This window comes from Hyperolius riggenbachi, chromosome 1, assembly GCF_040937935.1.
Source record: "Hyperolius riggenbachi isolate aHypRig1 chromosome 1, aHypRig1.pri, whole genome shotgun sequence".
Taxonomy (NCBI): domain Eukaryota; kingdom Metazoa; phylum Chordata; class Amphibia; order Anura; family Hyperoliidae; genus Hyperolius; species Hyperolius riggenbachi.
In genome coordinates this window covers 518222212-518249412 of record NC_090646.1, presented here as the reverse complement: position 1 = coordinate 518249412, position 27201 = coordinate 518222212, and the positions used below count along the sequence as shown (strand labels likewise).

At 43.3% G+C, this 27201-nt stretch overlaps 1 protein-coding gene across 1 annotated transcript in view; it reads right to left on the bottom strand.

Moving 5' to 3' along the window:
* RHOF (ras homolog family member F, filopodia associated) overlaps positions 1 to 27201 on the bottom strand; it is a 105414-nt gene that overhangs the window by 60131 nt on the left and 18082 nt on the right. The window contains exon 2 of the mRNA XM_068244974.1: positions 8059 to 8146. Within this exon, the coding sequence (XP_068101075.1) occupies positions 8059 to 8146 (88 nt within the window). The remainder of the gene's footprint in view (positions 1 to 8058; positions 8147 to 27201) is intronic.

Here is a 27201-nt window from a genome sequence, read left to right as displayed (position 1 = left end):
CAGACATATTCCTAGGATACAAGAGTAATTAAAATCTTAGGCATTTTTTTGTATTCAATGACAGAGAAAAAAGGTACCGTATATACTCGCATACAAGCCGAATTTTTGACCCCCAAAAAGGGGGTCAAAAGTTGGGGGGTCGGCTTGTATGCGAGTCTTCCCTGGTGGTCTAGTGGTGGGTGGTGGGTGGTCCGCGCCCCACTCCCCCCACGGCCGCTGCTGCTATTACCTGCTTAGGCAGCAGCCGCTTCCTAATCCGCGTTCCTCTTCTGAACTTTCTCAGAGTGTATCACAGCAGCGCGCCCGGCGCTGCTGCTGTGACGATGCAGGGGGCAGGAAAGAGCGGTTCCCTTGGTAACGGCGATACAGAGCCGCGCTCTTTCCTGCACTCTGCATCGTCACAGCAGCAGCGCCGGGCGCGCTGCTGTGATACACTCTGAGAAAGTTCAGAAGAGGAACGCGGATTAGGAAGCGGCCGCTGCCTAAGCAGGTAATAGCAGCGGCGGCCGCGGGGGGGGGGGGAGCACTACCTACCTATGCTGGGCACTATACTGGCTAAACTGGGCACTATACTAGCTAAACTGGGCACTATACTAGCTAAACTGGGCACTATACTAGCTAAACTGGGCACTATACTAGCTAAACTGGGCACTATACTGGCTAAACTGGGCACTATACTGGCTAAACTGGGCACTATACTGGCTAAACTGGGCACTATACTAGCTAAACTGGGCACTATACTGGCTAAACTGGGCACTATACTGGCTAAACTGGGCACTATACTGGCTAAACTGGGCACTATACTGGCTAAACTGGGCACTATACTGGCTAAACTGGGCACTATACTAGCTAAACTGGGCACTATACGCTAAACTGGGCACTATATGCTAAACTGGGCACTATACTGGCTAAACTGGGCACTATATGCTAAACTGGGCACTATACTGGCTAAACTGGGCACTATACTGGCTAAACTGGGCACTATACTGGCTAAACTGGGCACTATACTGGCTAAACTGGGCACTATACTGGCTAAACTGGGCACTATACTAACTAAACTGGGCACTATACTGGCTAAACTGGGCACTTTACTAGCCATACTGGGGCACTACCTACCCATACTGGGCGCTATACTGGGCACTATACTGGCTATACTGGGCACTATACTGGCTATACTGGGCACTATACTGGCTATACTGGGCACTATACTGACTATACTGGGCACTATACTGGCTATACTGGGCACTATACTGGCTATACTGGGCACTATACTGGCTATACTGGGACACACTGGGGGGCTGCACCAATCCAGCATTTCCTACCCCCGGCTTATATGGGGGTCATTCATTTTTCCCTGTTTTTTTCAGGGAAAAGTTGGGGGGTCGGCTTATATGCGGGTCGGCTTATATGCGAGTATATACGGTACTTTAAAGGCTTAGTTCACACATTAGGCTGAGTAATGGTGTGATTGTCTCCTGTGGTGATCATGTCTGGCAATGGGATGGGTACAGCCTCACTAACTGCACGTGTCAAAACACTGATGTAAAGTCAGTTGATGTTTGACCCCAATGCCACCATGCAGCAGCAACCAAATGGCAGTCTATTAATTACAGATGAATACATCAGCAGTCACTGTGACGTTTGACAACCCATGTGAACGAAGCTATACATAATCTAAATTGTATTTGACATGCACTGACCTGATATATAGCTTACCACTGTTTGGATTTATATACGGAGTTCTGAGTACATTAGTCTAAACTCTTAGGAGATATTGAGACATATAGCACAAGCAAAGCATCTTGGAAGCAATTTCCCAAAACGTAAAATAGGTATAGTCATTGGTTGTAGCAGCTGTAAATTTGCTTGCTGGAACTTGGTCGCTTCCCAGCTCTAAATCACAGGCATTAAATGAGGTGGCAATCAGCCAGATAAGCACTTTACAGTGGACATGGGACAAGGACACTATTGTAGTAAGTGATAAGAAGCAAAACGGGTACAATTTTCTACAACTACTAAACCTCAACATACTAACAGAGACTGTGAAAGGAACACAGCAGTCTGTTCTAAGCAGTGTTTCCTTGTCTTCGGCCAGAAAAAAAAATAAATCTCGGAATACAAAGTTCAGTAAAGGACAGGCTGTCTCTTTGGAATACTAATCACCTACTTGTCACTGAGACTGCCACACTTATAAATTAATAGATATAAAGTTACGTTGATGTAAAATCCACACTAGATCAACAAAGATTGCAATTACTTTGAAGTCATTAATTTGCAGTCCCTAGGATTGGCCATCATTTAATAATATCCAAAATAATTAATGCATCCCCAGCCATAGCAAACATCTACAACCATACCAGTGCTAGAATACAGAGAATCTTATGACAATCTGGGATTCTCTGACCCACTTTGTGTTCCCCTTGTAGAAAATGGCACAACTGATGCTGGTATCAAATGTCCCAGAACACATAAAACAAGACTGTATTCATAGTAAGTCACATCAGTGCTGTGCATGACTCATACTGTAAAGACCAAAGCAGACAAATTCGAGTAAAATCTGTAGGCCAACATAAGAGCCAGTCTATTTACGGTATATATATATACACACACACACAAAACATTGAGCATCTGTCTCAGTAGCATTCATTATCTTGTCAAGGGGCAGTAACCATACTTCACCATTTCCTTTACATTTGTAATTATATAGAAAAAGTCAAAGTGGTCACATGTGTAAGGGCTGGGCACCGTCGTACTGCTGAGCTGACTCCAGTAATATGTAACATTAGGTGATGCGCAAGGAGATTGTGCTGTTTGATAGGAGCATATGTGCTGCACAGCAGCATTCCAACACCACATTGCTGCATACATTTCTGTGTACAATGCAGCGCTGTCTCATTCACTATAGTTGGGTCCGATCTGCAATGGTCAACAACAAAGGTGCCGTGAGTTTCTGGAAAAACTACAGCTACCTGCAGAACAATGCGCGTGGGCCTGAGCTAAATTTTTCAGACCCGCACCCAACACCCGCTTTGTGGTGAATCTGGTACCTGCACCTGCATACCCGCTACTCCCACCCAACCCGCAACCCTATTAAAATAAAAAACAGGTAACCAAACTCGACCCGCATTTCGGGTAACCCACGTGTATCCGATCTGATGCCCTGGGCGGGTCTAATTTTTCAATCCCGCAGCTCCGGCACCCGACCCGCAACCTGCTTTTTGGGTAATCTGGTATCCGCACCCGCCCCACAGCCCAATTAAAATAAAAATGGGTACCCGAACCCAACCCGCATTGGTAACCTGCGGGTACCCGACCCGATGCAGGCCTCTAGCCTGAGACATTAATACAGAAGTCAGCAGCATTATTTAGGCATAATTATGCGACTACCATCAGAAAATACAATGCTTCAAAACAAAATAATTTGCAGGCACTGGGGGCCTTATGTTCAAAGCATTCAATACTTTGCTTATTTACATTATTAAGATTCTGTATTACTGCTTCCTCCTGTTAGGTAAGGCTACCGAGTTCAGTGTAGACTAGGCTTGTCCAAAGTCTGGACTGGAGCCCAAATGCTGGGCCATTTCTGGTGGTTCCCAAAGCTCTCTACAGTTAACTCAATGCAGCCCACATGCAGTAGCTGCAATGTCTCATGCAGTGGCCAACTGGTGTTGCCGCTCTACCTCCCCATGCTATACCAGCAGAAGTAACAGCCACTGATTAGCAGCTGCCACTGTGCTAACTGCACATGATATATATAGGCAGGGCCGGTTTAAGCAACAATGGGGCCCCAGGGCAAAATAAACCTGGGAGGCCCCCCCAACATATACCCCGGAACAAAAATCGGCATTAGGGGACCTTTTTTGCAGCTGGTATAGTCAGGGTGTTAAGTCCCAATCGGTCGGAGCTCCACATTTGATTCTGGCTATCCAAGCCTGCATGGGGACAAGGGGTTAAAAAGTTTCAGGAGGTGGGACCCCACATAATTTTTTATTTTTTTTTTGTAATTCCCACACTCTAAACATAAAATTTTTTGGAAAAATAAGAAAAAATGCCAGGGATCTTCATACAGCCATATTGCGGCTGTATAGCGATCCCTGGCCAAAGCGCTGCGTATAGACCCCCTGGAAACCCCGTCAGGAAATTTATTGCGCTTTAGTTTGATGCATGTAAAATTACACTACCGTTAGGTTTGCTACTAAAAGTGACATTTACCGCATTTAAAAGTATACTTTTTTCCTTCAAAACTTTAAAAATCGATTTTCTCAAAAACTATAAGGTCTTTTTGAAAAATTGTTTTTTCCTCTTATTCCTAATGATCTCCTTAACATATCCTGCAAATTTAGGGTTTCTAGCATTTAAGGTGGATTTGCTATTAACCATTACATTCGGCAGGTTTTTAAAATGTGTATTTTTTTCCTTTGAAACTTTAAAATCGATTTTTTCAAAAACTATAAGGCTGATTTGAAAAAAAAAAAATTTCCTCTTGTAGCCACTGGGGGCCCCTACAAGCTCTGAGGCCCTGGGGCAGCTACCTCCTTTGCCTCTATGGTAGCGCCAGCCCTGTATATGGGTTATTGCCTATGGAAATGTTTTATTTGACAAAATGTTACAGGCATAGTATAGCTAATGGCAATCAGCAAAAATTGTATTTAAATTTTGCTAGTTTGGGCCCCTAGCTCTCCCAGGAACAGAGGCACTTCTGGAGCAGAGAGTCTATTTTTACAATGGGGATGCTGTTTCAACAGTAGATGGCATAGCTTGGATGGAACATCAGCAGGTCAGTAAATAAGAGAGATGCTGGTTACTGAACTCATAAAACATGCAGTTCCTGAGTGTATGGTCGGATAGGAGAAGTGTTCCAATCATACTTTCAGGTGATAAAAAGCTGTAGAAATAGCTGCTGATATGAAACACCAGCTGCAGTCTTAAAAAACAGAGTGGAAACCTTTCATCCTCTCCTGTACATCACATCTTTATAAATAGAATAACTTTCAATACATGAAGAACACAGCAGTACAAACAGATACATTTTTTTAAAAGCCACATTTCAACTTATGATGCACTATGAACCACAAAGGCCTTTTCCCCTGAGTTTTCTCACAGGATCTAGTTTCTCTTTTTATCTATAAAATAGATTTCCCAATCGGAATAGCTCATAAAAGCAGGGCTGTGGAGTCGTTTCAAAAATCCACCGACTCCGACTCCTCAGTTTAGGATTCCACCGACTCCGACTCCTCTAATTTGCATATTACAATTTTGTTGATTAAAAGTATGTAACATGAAATTCGTCTCTTAACAGCCAACGCTTAGGAATTTTACAAGACAATTGAAGTGAGAAGGATATGTAGACTACTATATTTATTCCCTTTAGAAACTAGTCCTTGGTAAGAGTACTTGTAAAAGGTACAAACCGGAACAAAGAACATCTATCAGGCCCTAGGCAATGTAAGTGTGGGTACATGTAAGAATGATGTGCAGGTACTCTGCAAGGGAAAGAGGAGATTGTAAACAGACAACACCTCTGTGTTCAATGTGCACAGCATTCTCAGTGGATTCCCTGCAGCTCTGTGGGGAGTGCATATGTAGAGTATAGTACTACTGTGTAACAAAGTAAACCTGAGACAGATGAAATTAAAGTTTTATACATACCTGGGGCTTCCTCCAGCCCCATTCAGGATAATCAGTCCCTCGTTGTCCTCCTCCACCACATGGATCTTCTGCTATGAGTCCAGGTACTTGAGCCAGTCGGGCGTAGTGCGCATGCACACACTCCGCCGCCAGGAGCATACTACACCTGTGCAGCACTATTGCGCAGGTGCAGAATGTTCCTGGCTGTGGGAGCGGCATGCGGCCGGACAGCGCTGACTGGCTGAATTACCAGGACTCATAGCAGAAGATCCGGGTGGTGGAGGACAGCGAGGGACTGATTATCCTGAAGGGGGCTGGAGGAAGCCCCAGGTATGTATAAAACTTTACTTTTCATCCATCTCAGTTACCCTTTAATTTGTAGTCACCAAACCAAATTTTAACAACATATCAAATTATTTGATTTCATCAGCAAAGGGAGTGCATACATTTGCATAAATCAGCATCAATGCAGAATTCTTTCCATCTCGTTGACCATCTCTATCAGGCCCCGCTCACATTACAAACGCGGATGGCCACGCATGCGGAACGCAACGCATGCGAACGCACGCCATCCGCGTTTGTGTGCGTTGCGTGGCTGATCCCATCACTGAAAAGTGAATGGGACAGCCACGCGTCTTTACAAAAAATGCGTGCAGCATGCGTTCCCAGACCGCATGCAGTGTGAACATCAGACATTGCACTCTATGCAATGTCTGATGTCGTGCGTGTCGGCCACCTGCACGCGTTTCCAGTGACACAGCTACACATCAGGCTTTATTCTTACAGCATAGATGTTATTTAGTATATATAAGAGATTCCTGTGTACACATCATATATACAGTCACAATCAGATATGTATATCTGACCTTAAAAATACCGGGACTGCTTTATTGAAGCAGCACAAGTAACTAATTTTGATTGGTTTATTTCATTTTTGTGGACTAAGCACAGCTATTACTGTATATATACTGTATATATACATTATTTTTAATGACTATTATCTGAGAAATAGAACATTTTATCATATTTTCTATTTTAATTACAGTTACAAATTCATTAGGAGTCGGAGTCGGAGCATTTTTTCCCGACTCCGACTCCAGGCACCCAAAATTGCCCGACTCCACGACTCAGACTCCACGACTCAGACTCCACAGCCCTGCATAAAAGTGCAAGCAAATTTGTGGGCCTGCTATGCAAACTGTGGCTACTAATAGCTGGCACAAAGCTATTTAGCCTTAAGGTGTGTGTGTGTGTGTGTGTGTGTGTGTGTGGGGGGGGGGGGGGGGGGGTTAAGGTTAGGTACGGTGTTAGACACAGGCACTCACAAAAGCGATGGGAAGATTGTTTGCAGCTAGGCATCCACCAGGGGGTGGGTACGGTTTAGTGTCCACTGTTGCGGTTAGGCGCCCACCAGGGGGGGGCGCTTGGGGGATGGGGGAATTTCTGGCTAGGCACCCACTGGAGGGGGTTACAGACAGACTCCCATGGGGGGGGGGGGGGGGAATCATGAGATATTGGCAAATATTACCAGTATTTCACTATATAAATTGAGTAGTAGAACATCAGAAAATTTACCAATGTTCTACTATTGGCTATTTCCTGCACTCTTAAAATACATTTTTTTTTTTTAGTAAATCAAGGGCCTAAATTAGCATGCGGTGCATTTAAATGTACACTATTCCAATACCTAGAAGGTGATAAAGTACAAAAATGTATATATGAAATGTAACATCAATCTCAAGTAAATTTGGGATAGCATATTTTGAGTACTTTTATTGCTTGTACTGTAAAGGTACACTGATAAGGTGTGAGGCATCTCAGAAGAGGACGGAGGCTCGCTGCACACTGAAAATCCGTTTTCCGATTCAGTTTCTGACTCCAATTCTGATTTGCAATTCCGATTTTCCCAGAAAACAATCAACAGAAAAATGGAGGAAAAAACGCAGCATGCAGTTACGATTAAAAAAGAAATAAATAAATAGGAATCGGATGTAAAAACAGATTAAAAATCGGAATCGCATGCAGTGTGCAGGGAGCCTGACTCAGATCTACATAGGGAAGAGTGTCTCTGATCCCAATACGCACTTCAGCGCTCTCTATACCACATTCTGCAGAGAAACACAACACAGGCAAGAACACCACATCCTAATATTAATACCTGGCTTCAGTCTCTGTAAAGGTAGCCACTAGGTATCCAATCTTTTTCATCCAATTTTACCAAATCCATGTAGCAGAAGGGTAAATTGAGTGAATATGTTGAAAGGACAATTTAGACATCTGTATTTGTATTTCACTTGTATTACATAGAAATGGTAAGATTGGATGAAAACGATTGGATCATTAGTGGCCACCATAATAAATACATTTAAAATACAGTGGATTCATTTTCCTGAATATTAAGCAAAAATAAAAAAAAATTATAATAATTACCTGCTGTGTCATACAAATGAAGGCAGATCTCTTTGCTTCCAATCATGATGCTGGTTGTAAATTTCTCAAAAACCGATGGGGCATATTGCTGTTGAGAGAAAGCAAAATGACCAAGTTATGCTTATCCCACATTGCTTGTGAAAACACCACCAACAGTACAGCACAGCTGAAACCAATGACTATTTTGCACTTTACTACATTGGTTACACAACACTGTAACAGGACATCCAGAGTTTACTTTTCACCTGAACGATTTGTAGCTGCTACAAATAGCACTTGGGAAAACTGCACTGACTTCAGCCATGTTGCATGTCACCCCATGCAGCTTCCAGGAAAGCACAAATTTTGCAATGCACAAGGACATTATTGGTATGAGGCAATTGGTGATATACCTAAAATGACTTAATTCCTCAATTTTCAATGTAGTGATTTATTTCTACCCCTACTATTATCTTCCGGTAAGGTCCTTTTTACCATTAATGATACAATTTTTTTCCCCAGACAAAAATGTCAAAATTAGACAAAAAATATATTTTCCACTGCAATCAAAGTTACGATCGACAATGTTGATTATTGCAGACGTTGATCGGCGGTGAAGTTGTAAAGTGTATGGCCGGCTTTAGAGTTAATGGAAATACAACTAAAAAAATGTTATGCACACTATATGCTATTTTAGTGCAGTTTTCCCACACACTGCCATCCCTGTAAACACAGAATACATTGACAAGAAAAAAATGAAAGCCTAAAAATGCAAAAGAAAAAAAGGACACAAATGTAACTAAAATTACATGGCGCAAAAGCACAACATTTTTTTTTTTTAAATAAGAAATTGTAGAGAGCGACAGTAAGCTTTAGATTTGAGTTTTGTAAATTTGTAGCTAGAACTGGGCTCAAGTGCTGTATTCTGTATAATACTACATACAGGGTGTCACGGACGATTGCGGGGACGCAGGCGCGTCCTGGAACCGCCCGTGAAGAAAAGAACGATCGCACTCGATTCCTGCATCGATTGCGCCTCAGATCAATAGAACCAAGATTTGACGTGTAGTATCCCCATGCCTAGGAACAGCTGGGAAATCTGTCTTAGCTGAAATGACAGCCTGGGGGGAAGGTGTTAATTAGCTTGGACATATTCCCTGTGGAAGGCACAATTTCCCTTTTGGCTCTGGGAACCAGGTGACACTTAGCTGATCTCATGGAGATGTTAATTAACCAAAGGATGCCTAGGTGCAGCCAAGCAGGCTACGAATCCACGGGAGGTCTGGACACTCTGCTCTCTGCTAAAGATCAAAGGAAAGTCAGCTGTTAGCAGCTAGAACACAACCTCAGTCTCATGGCATAATCCATAACTTCCCAGATCTGTCATATTTCTGGGGTTCCTGAGATGGCCGCTTCACCAAACATGGGGGAAGTGTAGCATGAGCCCCGGTGCTGGTTCTGAGGAAGTTTCAGAACCTTCGGAGGTAAGGACTGCCAGCTAGGCAGTTTCAAAGTGCCCTGATGATACCACAGGGGTCCCACCCCTCATGTCTGGTATCAGGGCGCTGGGTAAATCGAGACAGACCTGAAAATGTTAATAAATCTGCCCTGACCTGTACGGTTCTGTGAGTTAGAGCCCATATATGGGTAGATATGATTTCTAGCCCCAGGATAAGGGGAGGGCTCATCTCATCTTTGAAGGGGGTGTATGGCTCCCCGCCCTCACTCCCTCCTACTGAAGCAGGGGCATAAGAATGGCTGAGGACCCAAACTCAGTGTCCTCCACACTGAACCATCTTGCACTCATCAGATGCCAGCTTGAGGATATGCTGGCATCCACCTGGTCTGAACTCTGAACTCTGGACTTTGAAACCAAGAACTTTATGATTCTTCCCACAATAAGGACATCTTTCCAGGAACTAAGTATTTTTCTCCCTTCTTTTATTTTTCATACTGGCTATTACTGTTTTAATAATTGTTGATTTTCATAATTGTCTGTATATATTAATTATTTATATTGCGTGAATAAACGACTTTCCCCAAGTCATTCACTGTTTCGCTACCCTGCTTATCAGCACACACAGAAATAATCCCGGGTCTCTGAAGATACGCTACTGTTTGTTTGTTGTTGGCTAGACAGAATATCGTGTGTTTAACCGTTTTATTCGCAGGATTAGTCAGTCAGTTAGTGGGCCCCACGGTCCCATAGTAACCGCGGTGGTGGCAGTTTACTCTGAACCAGTAGGTGACGTTGTAATTACCCGTGTCTCACAGGCTCCCTTCTGAGTTGTCTGCGGCTAATTCTTAACGGTTCCTGCGCATTGACTGCGACCAGAGTTCGCACGATCTGTGCGCTGGCACCGTTTAGAAGGCTAAGTGCGGTCAGCCACGAGGGCCCCTGTGACACAGGGGCGTGGCAATAGTGGGTGCAGAGGTAGCGACCGCATCGGGGCCCTTGGGCCAGAGAGGCCCTCCCTCAACTGCAGTATTAGCTTTCTATTGGTCCTGTGCTGGTAATAACCACTTCTATAGATGCTTTGAATAGTAGTGATCATTACCAAACTGTTCCCTATCCCCCTTCTTGCACTTCTGACACTGTAGTTGCCATTGGCAGGTTTTGGTGCGCAGTATCAATTGTTATGCATAGAGTGCTCGGGGGGCCCCATGGAAAACTTGCACCGGGGCCCATAGCTCCTTAGCTACGCCACTGACTGCATATTCACATTTCTACATGCTAATCACATTAAATGTTTCTTAACTAGAGCAAGTTCTAACATTTAGTTACTAGAGAACATTGAATTGTGTTCTTAGTGATATTTCTTCATGAGATTTCTGCATGACTTCAATATAAAAAGGCCAGCAAAACACCAAATAACTTTGGCCCTTCCCTTAAAGGGAACCTGTACTGACTAAAACTATTTAAAAATGAACACATGAGGTAACTTCAAATAAACATTGAATGGTTACCTTGCCATCAGTTCATCTCAGAAGCTTACCATTTTCTTCTGACAATGATCCCTTCGAGTTCTGACAACATTTTGTCAGAACTGAAATATATCAGTTGCTGTCAGTTATAGATCAGTTGCTGTCAGTTGTAGCTGAGTGGACAACTGATGTGCCCGGTAATGTCCATGTTTCCCTATGGCTCAAGTGGACGATGTTACAGTTTTAACAGTGTGCTGACCAGAAAGCTGTTATTTTCAAAATGGAGGACAAAAAATTCCCTTGATCACAGTGGACAAACAGGACGTGGGAGAGGAGAAAGAGTTGGGAGAAGTAGACTACACAGGAGGCAAGTATGACTTGTGTATGCTTATTTTGACTTTTAATTTTCAGTTCAGGTTTTCTTTAAAGAGTAACTGTTAGCCCCCAAAGTGAAATTTAAATCTCTACAGCAATGTTTTATTTAGTATTAAAGTGATCCAAAAAGCCAATGCAGAACTTAAAAATCAATATAATTATGTTACTTTGTAGCCTTTTGCCTAAGCTAATGACGCAAACCCGCATATCTGATACTGATGAGCATGCAGAGCATGCCTATGTCTGCCCGACCCCCCTCTCCCCCCTCTCCCCCCCAGGACCAGGTGCCGATCTATTCGCACCACAAACAGCTGACCGCTCTGACAGGGAGAGAGAGCGGCAGCACTTCCAGCGCAGCCACGGCAGAGCAGCCGCCACCGTGCATCTCTCTCACATGTCTCACATGTGACTCGGCGGCGGCTGCTCTGCGTGGCTGCGCTGGAAGTGCTGCCGCTCTCTCTCCCTGTCAGAGCCGTCAGCTGTTTGTGGTGCGAATAGATCGGCACCTGGTCCTGGGGGGGGAGAGGGGGGAGAGGGGGGTCGGGCAGACATAGGCATGCTCTGCATGCTCATCAGTATCAGATATGCGGCTTTGCGTCATTAGCTTAGGCAAAAGGCTACATAGTAACATAATTATATTGATTTTTAAGTTCTGCATTGGCTTTTTGGATCACTTTAATACTAAATAAAACATTGCTGTAGAGATTTAAATTTCACTTTGGGGGCTAACAGTTACTCTTTAACCACTTGAGTACCAGCACCCTCTGCCCCCTTAAGGACCAGAGGGTGCTGATACAGTAAACCGCCGCTTCCCAACGAATCGCCGATAAAATCCGCCGCTCCCGCTGGTCACGTCGCTCTGTCCCCGCCGCAGGCTGTTCTTCTCTCTGCCGTCGCTATGACGTCAGAGCGCCGGTCAGAAGCCGCTTTCATTGGCTCCTGACCCTGTCACTCCATGTAAGCCAATGGGAACGGCTTACATGAATGAAAGGGCCAGGAGCCAATGAAAACGGCTCCTGCCTGGCTCACAGTGCTCTGCCATCATAGAGGCGGCAGGGCAGCACATTGCGGCGGGGGCAGAGCGGTGGGGACGGGCGGGGGCGCGCGGGGAATGGGACGTAGAGTTAACGTCCGGTCAGAACCGCAGTGCCCCCTGCCCGCCGTAGATTTATACTGCGGCGGTCCGCAGGTAGTTAAGGTACACATACTGTAAATAGATTATGTGGAGACATTGGGGACACAAACATCTGCACACTGCACACCTATGCCCCTTTCCTCAAGACACACAGACATTTCGTTACTATTAGTATAATTTTTGTGGAAGAAAACCAGGACAGAAAAAAGAAACTGATAATGTACTATCTCTATGCTGAAAGCAGTCAGACCCCAGCACTGTAAGGCAAGAGTGCTATCCACTATACCGCCATGTGACTGCTTGTCTGTGCTGAAAGCAGACCCCAGCACTGTAAGGCGATAGTGTTATTCACTATACCGCCATGTGACTGCTTGTCTGTTCTGAAAGCAGCCAGACCCCAGCACTGTAAGGCAAGAGTGCTATCCACTATACCGCCATGTGACTGCTTGTCTGTTCTGAAAGCAGCCAGACCCCAGCACTGTAAGGCAAGAGTGCTATCCACTATACCGCCATGTGACTGCTTGTCTGTTCTGAAAGCAGCCAGACCCCAGCACTGTAAGGCAAGAGTGCTATCCACTATACCGCCATGTGACTGCTTGTCTGTTCTGAAAGCAGCCAGACCCCAGCACTGTAAGGCAAGAGTGCTATCCACTATACCGCCATGTGACTGCTTGTCTATGCTGAAAGCAGACCTCAGCACTGTAAGGCGATAGTGTTATTCACTATACCGCCATGTGACTGCTTGTCTGTTCTGAAAGCAGCCAGACCCCAGCACTGTAAGGCAAGAGTTCTATCCACTATACCGCCATTTGAGTGAACTCAACTTGCCTAATCTCCATGCTCCCATCCAGTGACTGACTAAGCATTACCTTGTACTCATACTGTGCTGCGTGATCTGGTTTTCTTGTATTCCTGTATTGTCATATTGCTGTATATCACCCCTAAATATTGTCTGTAACTCAAACTAACGTCCAGCGCTGCGTAATATGTTGGCGCTTTATAAATACAATAAATAATAATAATAATAATAATAATAATAATAATAATAATAATGTGACTGCTTGTCTGTGCTGAAAGCAGCCAGACCCCAGCACTGTAAGGCAAGAGTGCTATCCACTATACCAACATGTAACTGCTTGTCTATGCTGAAAGCAGTCAGACCCCAGCACTGTAAGGCAAGAGTGCTATCCACTATTCCGCCATGTGTCTGCTTGTCTGTGCTGAAAACAGACCCCAGCACTGTAAGGCGATAGTGTTATTCTCTATACCGCCATGTGACTGCTTGTCTGTGCTGAAAGCAATCAGTCCCCAGCACTGTAAGGAGAGAGTGCTTTCCACTATACCGCTATGTGACTGCTTGTCTGTGCTGAAAGCAGTCAGTCCCCAGCACTGTAACGCGAGAGTGCAATTCCACTATACCGCCATGTGACTGCTTGTTTGTGCTGAATGCAGCCAGAGAGTGTTGTATATGAGAACACACATGAGCTACAGCCCGACATGGCAGTTCAAGGCTGCATCTAATGGCAGAACCTAAAGCTGCCCCCCTTTTCTTTTTTTTTTTTTTAAGAGATTTTTTATTTAAATGTTCAACATAGAAACAAATAGCTCCCAAAGAGGAGCATAACAAATAGAACAAGAAAACAAAAACCAAAACATAGGTGGGTTACAGTCCAGGTATCAATAATTACATTGAAAGTGTCACAGAATAGGTATTATACAGATGCATATAATAACAGCTCATATAAGACCATAAAATATAAGTAGAAAGCACACTGTATGTTTCAAGAACAGCATGAAAACAAGGCCAGAAGTTCCCATTAAATTGGCTCTATGGTTATTCAAAATCAAATGGGTATTTATTGAACAATGTCTTGAACTGAGACGTTAAAGAGACTCCGTAACAAAAATTTCATCCGGTTTTCTTCCATCCTACAAGTTCCAAAATCTATTCTAATGTGTTTTGGCTTACTGCAGCACGTTCTACTATCACAATCTCTGTAATAAATCAACTTATCTCTCTCTTGTCAGACTTGTCAGCCTGTGTCTGGAAGGCTGCCAAGTTCTTCAGTGTTGTGGTTCTGTGATGCATCTCCCCCCTCCAGGCCCCTCTCTGCACACTGCCTGTGTGTTATTTAGATTATGGCAGGTTCTCTCTGCTTTATTATCTTTTACAAGCTGGATAAATCCTCCTCTGAGCTGGCTGGGCTTTCACATACTGAGGAATTACATGCAGGCAGAGCTGTCTGCACTCTGCAGGAAGAAACAGCCTGACACTTCAGTGGAAGATAGCTGCAGGGGGAAAGAAACACACAAATGATCTCTTGAGATTAAAAAGGAAGGGTGTATACAGCCTGCTTGTGTATGGATGTATTTTCTATGTGTGGACATACTGTACATCAACCTACTTCCTGTTTTGGTGGCCATTTTGTTTGTTTATAAACAAACTTTTTAAAACGGTTTTTAACCACTTTTAATGCGGCGAGGAGCGCCGAAATTGTGACAGAGGGTAATAGGAGATGTCCCCTAACGCACTGGTATGCTTACTTTTGTGCGATTTTAACAATACAGATTCTCTTTAATGTCTGGATTAGGTACCCATTTAGACCAAATTTTGTTAAACTTATTAGGTTGGTGGCAGGATTGGTAAGTCAGCTTATAAAGAGGCAAAGCTTGGTTCACCAATCTCTTCCAATCAGTGAGACCTGGTACCATCTTTTGTTTCCAGTGATGGACTAGAGATCTCCTAACATAGAATAGTAGAATTTGAAGGAGTTGTTAGCCCCCCCACCACTACTTGCATTATCTTGTAATATACCCAGCATGCAAGATTTAAACGTGAAGACTTCAGGTAGATCCAGAGTGTCTAAGAAAGTGAGTTTCCAATTTCCAATAGTTATTCACCTGAGGGCAGAACCTTATGCAATGCAAAAAGTCTGCCCATTCTTGACCACATTTAAAACAGCAATCATTGTGTATAGAGCTCATCATCTTTAAGTGAACAGGGGACAGGTAGGCCTGATGGAACCATTTCAGATTAATTAATCTGTCATGTGAGGCAATAACTGACTTATAATAACACTCTTCAAAATCTTCCCAATCCTCCTTATTGAAAGCAGTCTCTGTGCCCAACCATCGCCCCCTAACAGACAGAATTTTGGGAGCATAGCGAGAAGTCAGCAAAAAAAATTGTAATATCTGGAGATCTGTTTAGTTCTATCATTTTGTAAAAGCATACGTTCTACCCGAGGGTGTCAAATCTATATTGTGTAATCCGAGCTGGGCCTGGACGGCATGTCTAAGCTAAAAATACCGAAACAAGGCATATTTCGGTATACCAAATTCCCCACGAAATTGAGAGAAATCTTTGAAATTGCCAACAGAAAAAAATTGATGCAAATATTTAATGTCATATTGTATCCAGAAGCGAGGATCAGGCACAGAGAGCATCTCCGGGAGGTTTTGGTTAAACCATATTGGTGAGCCAAGGGACACAGGCTTCAGAGGCTCATTCAGGAGTTTGCGAGTGGTTTTATAGATTTTAATTGTATTCTGTATAAGTGCAGTACCCGTACCCCTATTTGGAATCGAATATCTGTAGATGGCTCCACATAAAGATTCATAGGACCTAGCTACGGGAGCTTCAAGAGCTAACGAAGAGTCCCGTCTATGATCACTGACCCAGTAATTAATGGGTATGAGCTGTGCTGCTAAATAATACAAGAAGAAATTAGGCACTGCAAGCCCGCCATGGGTAGTTGTAACGTGGATAAAACAATTCTGGGAATAGAATTGGACCAGATAAAAGATATGATAATTGAGTCAATGCGTGCAAATATTGACCGCGGAATCCAATCTGGAGTCATCTGCAGGAGATGGAGAAGTTTAGGTGCAACTATAGCTGCCCTTAAAAAGGAACTGCAGTGAAAACAACAATGAATACCAATGAATACATTCTATATGAATATTGTAAAAAAAAAATAAAAAAAAAAAAAATATATATATATATATATATATATATATATATATATATATATATATATGCGAAATCTGTCCCCTCTATGATTTTCATCTTCAGTCCTGTCAGGTGATAACTGTGGAATGTTTGTTGACTGAGAGTTCGGAAGCCAGTGAAAATAATGCTTGGTCTCCCATAATGCTTGGTGGTGGGGGGGGGGGCATAAACATCAGCCAGAGCTGGTCATGTCACAGAAGCCTGCATCCAGTATGGTCTGCTTAGCTGTGCCACCTGCCTCACCTCTAACAGGCTTCACCATGCGACAGCTCATGGTTATGCTAGGCATACATTGTAACATTTGCTGTAGATTATACATGTCAAACTCCGGCCTGCAGGCCAAGTCTGGCCCTCGGCCACTAGACAACAGTGAACTGTAAAGGGGAGTAAAGGAGGGCCACTAGACACCAGGGATCTGTATAGGGGAGTAAAGTGGTCCACTAGACACCAGTGAATTGTATAGGGGAGGGAGGGGGCCACTAAACACCAGGGAACTGTGTATATGGGAAGGTGGGGAGTCACTAGACTTCAGGGAACTGTATAGGGGAGGAAGGGGGGGTTCTTAGGCATCAGAGAAATGTATAAGGGAGGCGGAGGCCATTACACATTGAGATTGGCCCACGACTAGGTCCCAGTGTTCAACGTCAGCCCACTTTTAATTTGAGTTTGACACCCCTGCGTGTAGATCAAGTACGCCAACACAGTCTCCAAGATATGGATAGTTTACCATGTCTGTCACTTTGCACCAGTGGATTTTACCCAAAATTTCAGTAGAGATCTGTATTAGCATTACAGGATTGAGCGCATGGCATTGTGAAGGCATTCAGGATAAACTATAAACTCCTCCTGAACTGGTAACTGTACAGTATCCAGAAGGTGAGAAGCTAGATTTTCACTGCCGGACAATCATTAATGATCACCGTGGGTGAAAAATTTAGCATCACTACAAAAACTGCAGAGTGCAGAATGGAGGCATAGTGAATAGCACTCTTGCCTTGCAACGCTGGGTCCCCAGCTTAAAACCCAGCCACACCACTATCTGCACGGAGTTTGTATGTTCTCCCCGTGTCTGTGTGGGTTTCCTGCGGGTACTCTGGTTTCCTCCCACATCCCAAAAACATACAGATAAGTTAACCGGCTCCACCCTAAATTGACTATGGTAGGGAATTATATTGTGAACTCCTTTGAGGGAGACGACTATATACTCTGTAAAAACACTAATAATAATACTGCCTATGGTTAAAGTTTGTGACAGCAGTCAATAGCCATACAGATACCAAGGTGTAAATCGCATTGTAGTATGACTATCAGAGGCAATAACGACTGTTGGTCTTTCCTTAAAGTGGATCCGAGATAAACTTTTACTCATTGCATAATTGTGTTCCTTTCATATAGTTTATAGGGCATTCCTCAAGCTAAATACTTTTTTGTTTTAATACTCTAATCCCCTATAAACTAAACAAGCCTCGCCCACAGCTCCTTTTGTGCCTTGGCACTGTAGCAAAGGCTTATGGGAGCTCAGTCTGGGCAGGGGGAGGAGGTTACTAGCCATTGATTTCAGAGGCAGAGGGGAGGAGGAGAGGGGACTGAATTTACACACAGGCAAGCTGATAGCATCTCCAGCCCTGAGCCTGTGACAATGTGACAAACAGAACATGGCTGCCCTCATTGTATCACAGGAATACTTATTCCTGTAATACAATGAGGGCAGCCATGTTCTGTTTGTCACATTGTCACACTTTTGAAGCGGTTTGCAGCGAAATATGCTGTGTAAGCGATCTAAACTTTAGATTAGATATATAGACAAGTTACTTGTTATAGTTCGTTTTTCATCTCGGATCCGCTTTAAGCATAACCCCCTACTGTCACTTCTGACCTTTTATCTGAGGTATTCCAGCATATTTCTCCATACAGCAAGCCTATTATTAAAAAAAAAAAATCCAAACATCAGCTCTCAGTTCCCAAGACACTTGTTTTACTCCTTATTTGACATAGCTCCTGGTTTAGCTCTCCTTATCTATTTATCTCATGAATTAGCTCGCCTTGTTTATTTTATGCATTAGCATGCCTTACAGTGAAGTTAAAAAAAAAGTAACCTTTGTAAATAAACCCCTAGCAGTTTCAACTAAAAACTGTTCAGACATTCAACTTCCCTAGTGACATTTCAAGCCGTTTCACAAATATTGCCACAAGTGTGGGAAGATCTGAACAACATCTCTTTGTATATTCTTGTGCAGCTCTGGGCTCTGTGGTTGTAGCATGACAATCTGCAAGCACAGGAAGTACTTCTGGTTTTGTGAGGCGTGAAATGATCACAATGCTCGCAACCTGCCTTGCAAAAGAAAGAGAACTCAATAGCAAAGTCACAAAGATGCACAATACAGGATCTTCTCAAAAAATTAGCATATTGTGATAAAGTTCATTATTTTCTGTAATGTACTGATAAACATTAGACTTTCATATATTTTAGATTCAATTACACACAACTGAAGTAGTTCAAGCCTTTTATTGTTTTAATATTGATGATTTTGGCATACAGCTCATGAAAACCCCAAATTCCTATCTCAAAAAAAATTAGCATATTTCATCCGACCAATAAAAGAAAAGTGTTTTTTAAAACAAAAAAAGTCAACCTTCAAATAATTATGTTCAGTTATGCATTCAATACTTGGTTGGGAATCCTTTTGCAGAAATGACTGCTTCAATGCGGCGTGGCATGGAGGCAATCAGCCTGTGGCACTGCTCAGGTGTTATGGAGGCCCAGGATGCTTCGATAGTGGCCTTAAGCTCATCCAGAGTGTTGGGTCTTGCGTCTCAACTTTCTCTTCACAATATCCCACAGATTCTCTATGGGGTTCAGGTCAGGAGAGTTGGCAGGCCAATTGAGCACAGTAATACCATGGTCAGTAAACCATTTACCAGTGGTTTTGGCACTGTGAGCAGGTGCCAGGTCGTGCTGAAAAATGAAATCTTCATCTCCATAAAGCTTTTCAGCAGATGGAAGCATGAACCCATTTTTGAACCTGAAACATTGGCAGAAGCGCCTGACCTGGGCTACAGAGAAGCCGCACTGGACTGTTGCTCAGTGCTCCAAAGTACTTTTTTCGGATAAAAGCAACTTTTACATGTCATTTGGAAATCAAGGTGCCAGAGTCTGGAAGAAGACTGGGGAGAGGGAAATGCCAAAATGCCTGAAGTACAGTGTCAAGTACCCACAGTCAGTGATGGTCTGGGGTGCCATGTCAGCTGCTGGTGTTGGTCCACTGTGTTTTATCAAGGGCAGGGTCAATGCAGCTAGCTATCCGGAGATTTTGGAGCACTTCATGCTTCCATCTGCTGAAAAGCTTTATGGAGATGAAGATTTCATTTTCAGCACGACCTGGCACCTGCTCACAGTGCCAAAACCACTGGTAAATGGTTTACTGACCATGGTATTACTGTGCTCAATTGGACTGCCAATTCTCCTGACCTGAACCCCATAGAGAATCTATGGGATTTTGTGAAGAGAAAGTTGAGAGACGCAAGACCCAACACTCTGGATGAGCTTAAGGCCACTATCAAAGCATCCTGGGCCTCCATAACACCTGAGCAGTGCCACAGGCTGATTGCCTCCATGCCACATTGAAGCAGTCATTTCTGCAAAAGGATTCCCGACCAAGTACTGAGTGCATAACTGAACATAATTATTTGAAGGTTGACTTTTTTTTGTTTTAAAAACACTTTTCTATTATTGGTCGGATAATATATGCTAATTTTTTGAGATAGGAATTTGGGGTTTTCATGAGCTGTATGCCAAAATCATCAGTATTAAAACAATAAAAGGCTTGAACTACTTCAGTTGTGTGTATTTGAATCTAAAATATATGAAAGTCTAATGTTTATCAGTACATTACAGAAAATAATGAACTTTATCACAATATGCTAATTTTTTTAGAAGATCCTGTATATTACTGTGCAGTGAACAGTATCCAGATACGGTATACCCAGAATACCAAGGGAGAACCACAAATTACTGTAACAGACATCCTACTAACTACTTATAGCAAAATATTAGTAATTTTTACGGATATTTTATTATGACCTAACCTATCCCTACACTCACACAGAACCCTCTCTCTACCTAAGTCTAACCCTGGTGCTGCCTTACCTTAACCACTCCCCCAGTGCTCAACCTTAACCCCCCCCTTAACCATAAAGTGGACCTGAATTCTTGCACAGGACAGAAGGAAACCAGAAAAATGCAACCTGTATGTATTTAGAGAGTTTAGACTCTCTAACCCACCCTCATTTGTGACTAATCATCATCATAATTTGATCTCTTCTGTGCCACGCCAGAGCAGCTAATTTGTAAACATAGGACAGGATAACAATGTGTCTGCATCTATGAAAGCAGGAAGTAGACACTGCAGATTTATTGCAGGATTTATATCAGCTGTAACAAAGAAAGGTTATCATGCTGTTGCATATCTTTTAGAAAAAAGAGAGGAAGTTCTGAGTTCAGGTCCGCTTTAACCAACCCCTCAAGCTGCCTAACCTTAACACCACCCACGTCTAAACTTTACCTCTTACCCAACCTTAACCCGCTCCCTTAATCTTTACCCCCATTGCGGCAATAGTAAAAATGCCAATAAATAGCAATTATGGCACCCGACATTACCTTTTACCATTACCGCCTATGATGGCATCATTTTTAGCGACGCTGCTCCAGCGCCATTTTTACCTGATCTGGGTGCCCAGACCCATAGACTGATATCAGGTGGTGTGTGCACATACGTGCGCCACCAATTAGACAAATAGGCAGCTGCAATGCAGTCCAAGCTAGAAGTGGAGGTGACAGACGCCTCAAAGAAGAGGAGGCCACACACATTTTACATTAAAAAAAATAAAAAAGTAGTGCGGAGCAATGAGCAACAAAGGGCAGGGCTGATCTAGTCAGCACTAGCCCTGTTATCCATTTTTAAAATGTAAGGTTTAGATGTAAAAAAAAAAAACCAAACACAAAAAACAGCTTCTTACATCCCAGAGCTATAGAGAAGCAGAGGGGGACAGGGCTGCCTGCTGCCCCTGCTAATGTGCACGTCCCAGCATGCATCTTTCTATCCTGCGGACAGAACATTTTGGACTAGAGTCAAGCCACAGGGGTTTAGCTATTCTGAAAAGGTTTTAATGAAAGCTGTGTAGCACCAACATGCTCAGCTTTTATAAAGTGGTGAATGAAAATGTATATCTCGGGAAAATTATAGATGTAGTGTACTTGGACTTTGCAGGGGCTTTTGATACTGTTCCCCACAATAGCCTGGTGCAGAAGCTGAGGATACAGGGGCTGGGAGAAAATGTGTGTATGTGGATAGAGCACTGGTTAGAAGGCAAAGAGTGGTGGTAAATAGAACATGCTAAAATTGGGAATCTTTTAGCAGTTTTTATTTATTTATTAATGGTCTAGTAGATGGAATACAGAGTTATGTAGCCATCTTTGCAGAGGATACAATATTATGCAGAATTAACACTAAGACGGATAGTGACATATTACAACAGGACCTTGACAACATGGCCATATGGACAGGCATGCGGCAAATGAAATTTAATGTTGATAAAATGTAAAGTCATGCACTTTGAATGGTATATCATCATATAAAATAAATGGCATACAGCTGGGAATATCAGACTTGGAGAAGGACTTAGGTATACTGGTTGATAAGTTAACTAATCGCATACAATGCCAAGCAGCGGTAGCTAACGCAAATACAATTCTAGGATGCATAAAAAGGGAAATATCTCAACATGCTAGTATACTACTCCCTCTGTATAAAATCACTTTTGAGGCCACATCTGTAGTATGGAATACAGGTTTGGCACCACACCATAGAAAAAACAATGACATTCTGAAACAGGTGCAAAGACGGGCAACTAAATTAAACAGAGGATTGGAAGATCTCACAGAACAGACGACTATAGTAGGGATTACACTGAGAGCCCCTCCGAGGGATGCGGTGCAGAGAATGTAAGCATTATATAAATGCTACTAAAATAAGTAAGTAATGCTGGCCATATAGGATAGCAGCCTGATGCAAGCCATTGATTATGCTTTGTTCAAAAAGTGACTGGGGAGCAGCATTTAATGCATTACACTGCAGCCCAACACCTGTCAGAAATATCATTAGGCCTCTTTCACAGTAGGACATTGCGTTTTGATGCGACGTTAAAAGTCGCAATGCAAATTACAACGCAACATCCCAAAAAAGTCGCAACACAACTTAATGCCTCATTATCGTCGCATACAATTGAGCATACAGGCAATGAAAAGTATGCTTCCAAGTCATTACTGAGCACGTGCAAACAGTCCAACGCAGCTAATAACGTGTAGAACGCATCTGGGGCAGAGCTAACTTCTGACGTCGCGCACAACCAGGAAGCGCACGGACCGGCCGGTCATAGCAAAGTGCACTATTTGGAACCCTGAGAGCGAGAGAGAGGCGGCGGAGCGGGCTTGCGTGGAACGGTGGAGACGCACCCTGCATCAGACGGATGGGCATTGGCACATAGTGTCTGTAATATGCGGAAAAGCTTCTGGATGCGTAAGTGAGCTGATTTATGCGCAGAGGCAAATCACATACAGTATTACGCTATGTGGTCTTTTTTATGTATGTTTTTTTTGAGAATTTTAACTTTGGAATAAATCGGAAGGACCTTGCAAGAGGCCTGTTTTAAGCAAGTGGGAGTCGTGATTGAAACCTTCCTAAAAAGCGCAGTTTCCACCCGTATACAGTGGTGGGTCAGATCTGGTGAGAAGTGCGGCATGTAGTGTGTGAAGTGGCACATTCACATGGTGTTAAAGGGGAGGCACAGTGTCTGCAGTTTGAAGCATTTCATATTCTGAACTGTATTACCCTATGTAGAGATTTTTTCCCTTGCAGAAATAAGTTCAAGTTGGCTGTATCAGCACTCTGCTTAAGATCCACCTGACCAGCTGAGGTGGTATAAATCTGGTGAGCATTTAGTGAGAGGGGGTGAGGAAATCAACTGGAAGTGACACCTGGAGAGCACAAAACATGGGTGACGTGGAAGAGGTGGAATATCAGTAGGTTATCTGTATTGTTTAAACGAAAAAAAAATAAAATAAAAAAAAGTCTCTCACCTCAGGTTCACTTTAAAGAGCAGCTTATCCCAAGAAGTAATGAGGATATAGCTAACCTGTTAGAGCAGAAGCTAAGGTGAACATAAACCAACACTGAAGACTATAGGCAGGTACAGCTGTTTACTATCATTTTGTCATTTCTGGCATATACAAATTGACAAAACACTGCATTACATTCTGCTATGATGGAAACGCAGTTAACAAAAAACTTGCCGTACAACTTTCTACATGAACATGCAGTGCTAAGATGACTATTTTCAACATTCTTCTTCCTCATCCGTAGCTCTATAGAAAATCTGTCTGGTGCTTAAGCAATTAAAACCACATTACTAAAAGCTCACAATAACCGCTACAATCACACCTTCAATATTTACATTCTTTAAATTCTTTCTTGGTTACCTGAAACTGGAAGCTCTATAATCATTCTAAAGCCAAGCCTACAAACAGTGTGCAACTTTGATAATGATCTCATCTCTGGGCACCAACCTTAGCTTCTTCATAATTGCTGTCAAGTGACCCCAGCATCAGGCGTCTATGCAAATCTAGTTATTGGATTGCTCCTTTCTATCTCTCGGAACAGTACAATTCTATTTTTGGAGGCATCTTCATTTTGTAAAGAAAAAAGTATTTTGCATATTGCATTAACATTATTTTGTTTCATGCCAATAATTGTATTTCCAGCTCAATCTTCATTCATCCAGCTAGAATGACTGGAGGCAAGGTTAAGTCTTTCTACACTTTATTTTCACTTTGCTTCCCCTCCTAACAATGTTTTACTTACCTGAAAATGGCCCATAGATTGACAGATGATGTGACACTGGAGCTTTGGGCCAAGAGTCCCTTATCACCTGCAGGCAAACCACAGTGTCCTTGCAGCAGCCTGGCCACCCACAGTGACATCGGGGAGGTGGTGGGGCCCATGCACCACTCACTCCTCCCTACAGTGCTGACTGGATAAGAAGGGTGTGGTGGGTCGAGCAGGTCATTTCAGCATGCTCATCCTCGCACTGTGCATGACCTGGGCACAGACAATGTTATCTCTATGGCCACGCTGCAGTGTAATTCGGGTGCCAGTAAACTCCGGACCTGGAATTACTTCTGCCTCCGAGTTGCTAAGACTCTGAGGGGTAATAATAATTGATGCCACCCAGAATTTCAGCGTCAGCAGGGAGAGCAGTCATTCAGCTCACCCTGTACCAAACTGACAGGGTCGAGAAAACTGATGTAGGTATGGCAAGTCACCTGATATGGAAGAAATGCAAAACATCCTGGGATGCAGCTCAGAAAGAAGGAAAAGGTGATGCCATCGCTGCTTGGAGGTTCTTCAGCACCATGGACTGTTTGGCTGGATGATGTGGTCACATGACCTGGATGTTCATCAATCAAATAAATCAGCACTCCGATTTCTTCAAGCAAGCACGCTCTTTATTGAGCCATTTATCTCCACAAGAGAAGCCACAGGCTTCTCCAGCGCGCTTGCTTGAAGAAAACCAGAGTGATGATATATTTGATTGAGGTTGATGCTACGTGGCTTTGCAGATGCCACTGTACTATCAAGCACCCAGACTTATTTGATGGTGTGCTCACTCACAACCCCCTTGACCGCATTATGACATGGATGTTGACCTTTGGAGGTGAGTGAGTGTGAGTGCATTCAGAGAGCGATTCATTCAAGCGAATCACTGGGCTCACAGTTGCATTGTGCCATATGCCTGCTTACAACCCACGTGCAGCCACACCCAGTGCCGTTTCTAGCCATTTGGGCACCCCAGGCAAGGAGCAATTTGTCTCCCAATCCACTGAGCAGGAAGATCATAACCTACATTAATTAGTTTTGTGGGCACCAATAAGAAATTAATAGGTTGAAATCTTATTTTGAGAAACATTATTTCTTTGTAAAGAATACAACATTACTACAGGTCATATACATCTCACTGGCCCGAACTTACAAAACACATAATCCCTACCAGTAACCATTTTGCGGGCTGTGTATCCACTGTATTAACATTATGCTTGTTATGTACAGCCTGGATCTTTACAAGTTAAAGTATTGTCCTGGAAATCCAATCAGGGTGGCAACAATTGACACAGCAGTGCCCATTTAGGTGTTACAATTACCATCCACCCTTTTCTAAATGAAACTAGCAGTTGGCTATAAGAATTCCATAAAGTACAGTGTGCCAAGACTACCTCTGTGGTGCCCCCCTCCTACAGCTATCACTCCAGGGATGTGCTTGGCTTGCCCTGGCCACACCCATTCAGTTCCATTAAGGCTGTAGAATGAAAGGAAAATGTATGTAATGTTTAGAAGTGGTTTCTGAAATCTTTGCAACGCATATTTGTTTAGATCAAGGGTGTCAAACTCAAATACAAAGTGGGCCAAAATTGTACACTGGGGCCCAGTCGCCGGACCAACCTCAATGTCTAAAGGGCAACTTCCTCCCTTATAAAGTTCCCAGGGGTCTAATGGCCCCCCCTTCAGCTTCTATACAGTTCCCTGGTATCTAGTGGTCCCCTGCCTCCCCTATACAGTTTCCTGGTATCTAGTGGTCCTCCCTACCCTATACAGTTCCCTGGTGTCTAGAGCCCTTCCCCCCCCTATACAGTTCCACAGTGTTTAGTTATTTCACTTGTTTCCCCCATATGGCTTCCATAGTGTTCTATCTAGGGCTTCGCCTCCAATATAGCTTCCCTGGTGGTCTAGAGTGGGCCAAACATAATGCAAAGTGGGGAAACTCCTTGAGGGCCAAATCTGATGGCTCCGAGTGCCATATTTGGACCGCGAACCGGAGTTTGACATGTATGGTTTAGATAATAATAATTGCAGTATTTGTATAGCGCCTTTCTCCTGTCGGACTCAAAGCGCTTGCGAGGCAGCCACTAGAGCGCACTCAGTAGGCAGTAGCAGTGTTAAGGAGACTTGCCCAAGAAACTCCTTACTGAAATAGGTGCTGGCTTACTGAACAGGCAGCGCCGAGATTTGAACCCAGGTCTTCTGTGTCAGAGGCAGAGCCCTTAACCATTACAATATCCAGCCACTGGATATGGGAACCACGCAAATCCTAAATCCTCTGATTTTAAGGCAGGAAAAATATATTGGCAGTATGCAGAAGTACATGTACACAAACTGTGGGAAAAAAATCTAAAAACAAAGACTTGTGTAAAAATAAATAAATAGGACTCGGGATGATCAATGAGATGCAAATATTTCCGAGTTCACGCAGGATTATGTAAAGCCATATGCAAATGTATGCAACTTGAAAATGGGCCAATCAAGTCCCGCCAAGGTTTAAATTGATTGATCCATTTTCAAGCTGCATCTATTTGCATAAAAAAGTACATAATATATGCATCTCATTGATCATCCTTAAATATGACTACACCACTGAGAATGCGAGTTAATCGTTGTGAACTCATTCCATACCTTGACATGCTACTAGGAGCAAAACTTCAATTAGACAGCAGCCATTGGGATTCAGCCTTGTCAGCTGTATTTTAATAGCAGGCAGTTACCACTAGGGATCATGGACAGTGTAGTCCTGACTCTGAGCCCACCAGACACTTGGCGCAGAAGCTTCAGCA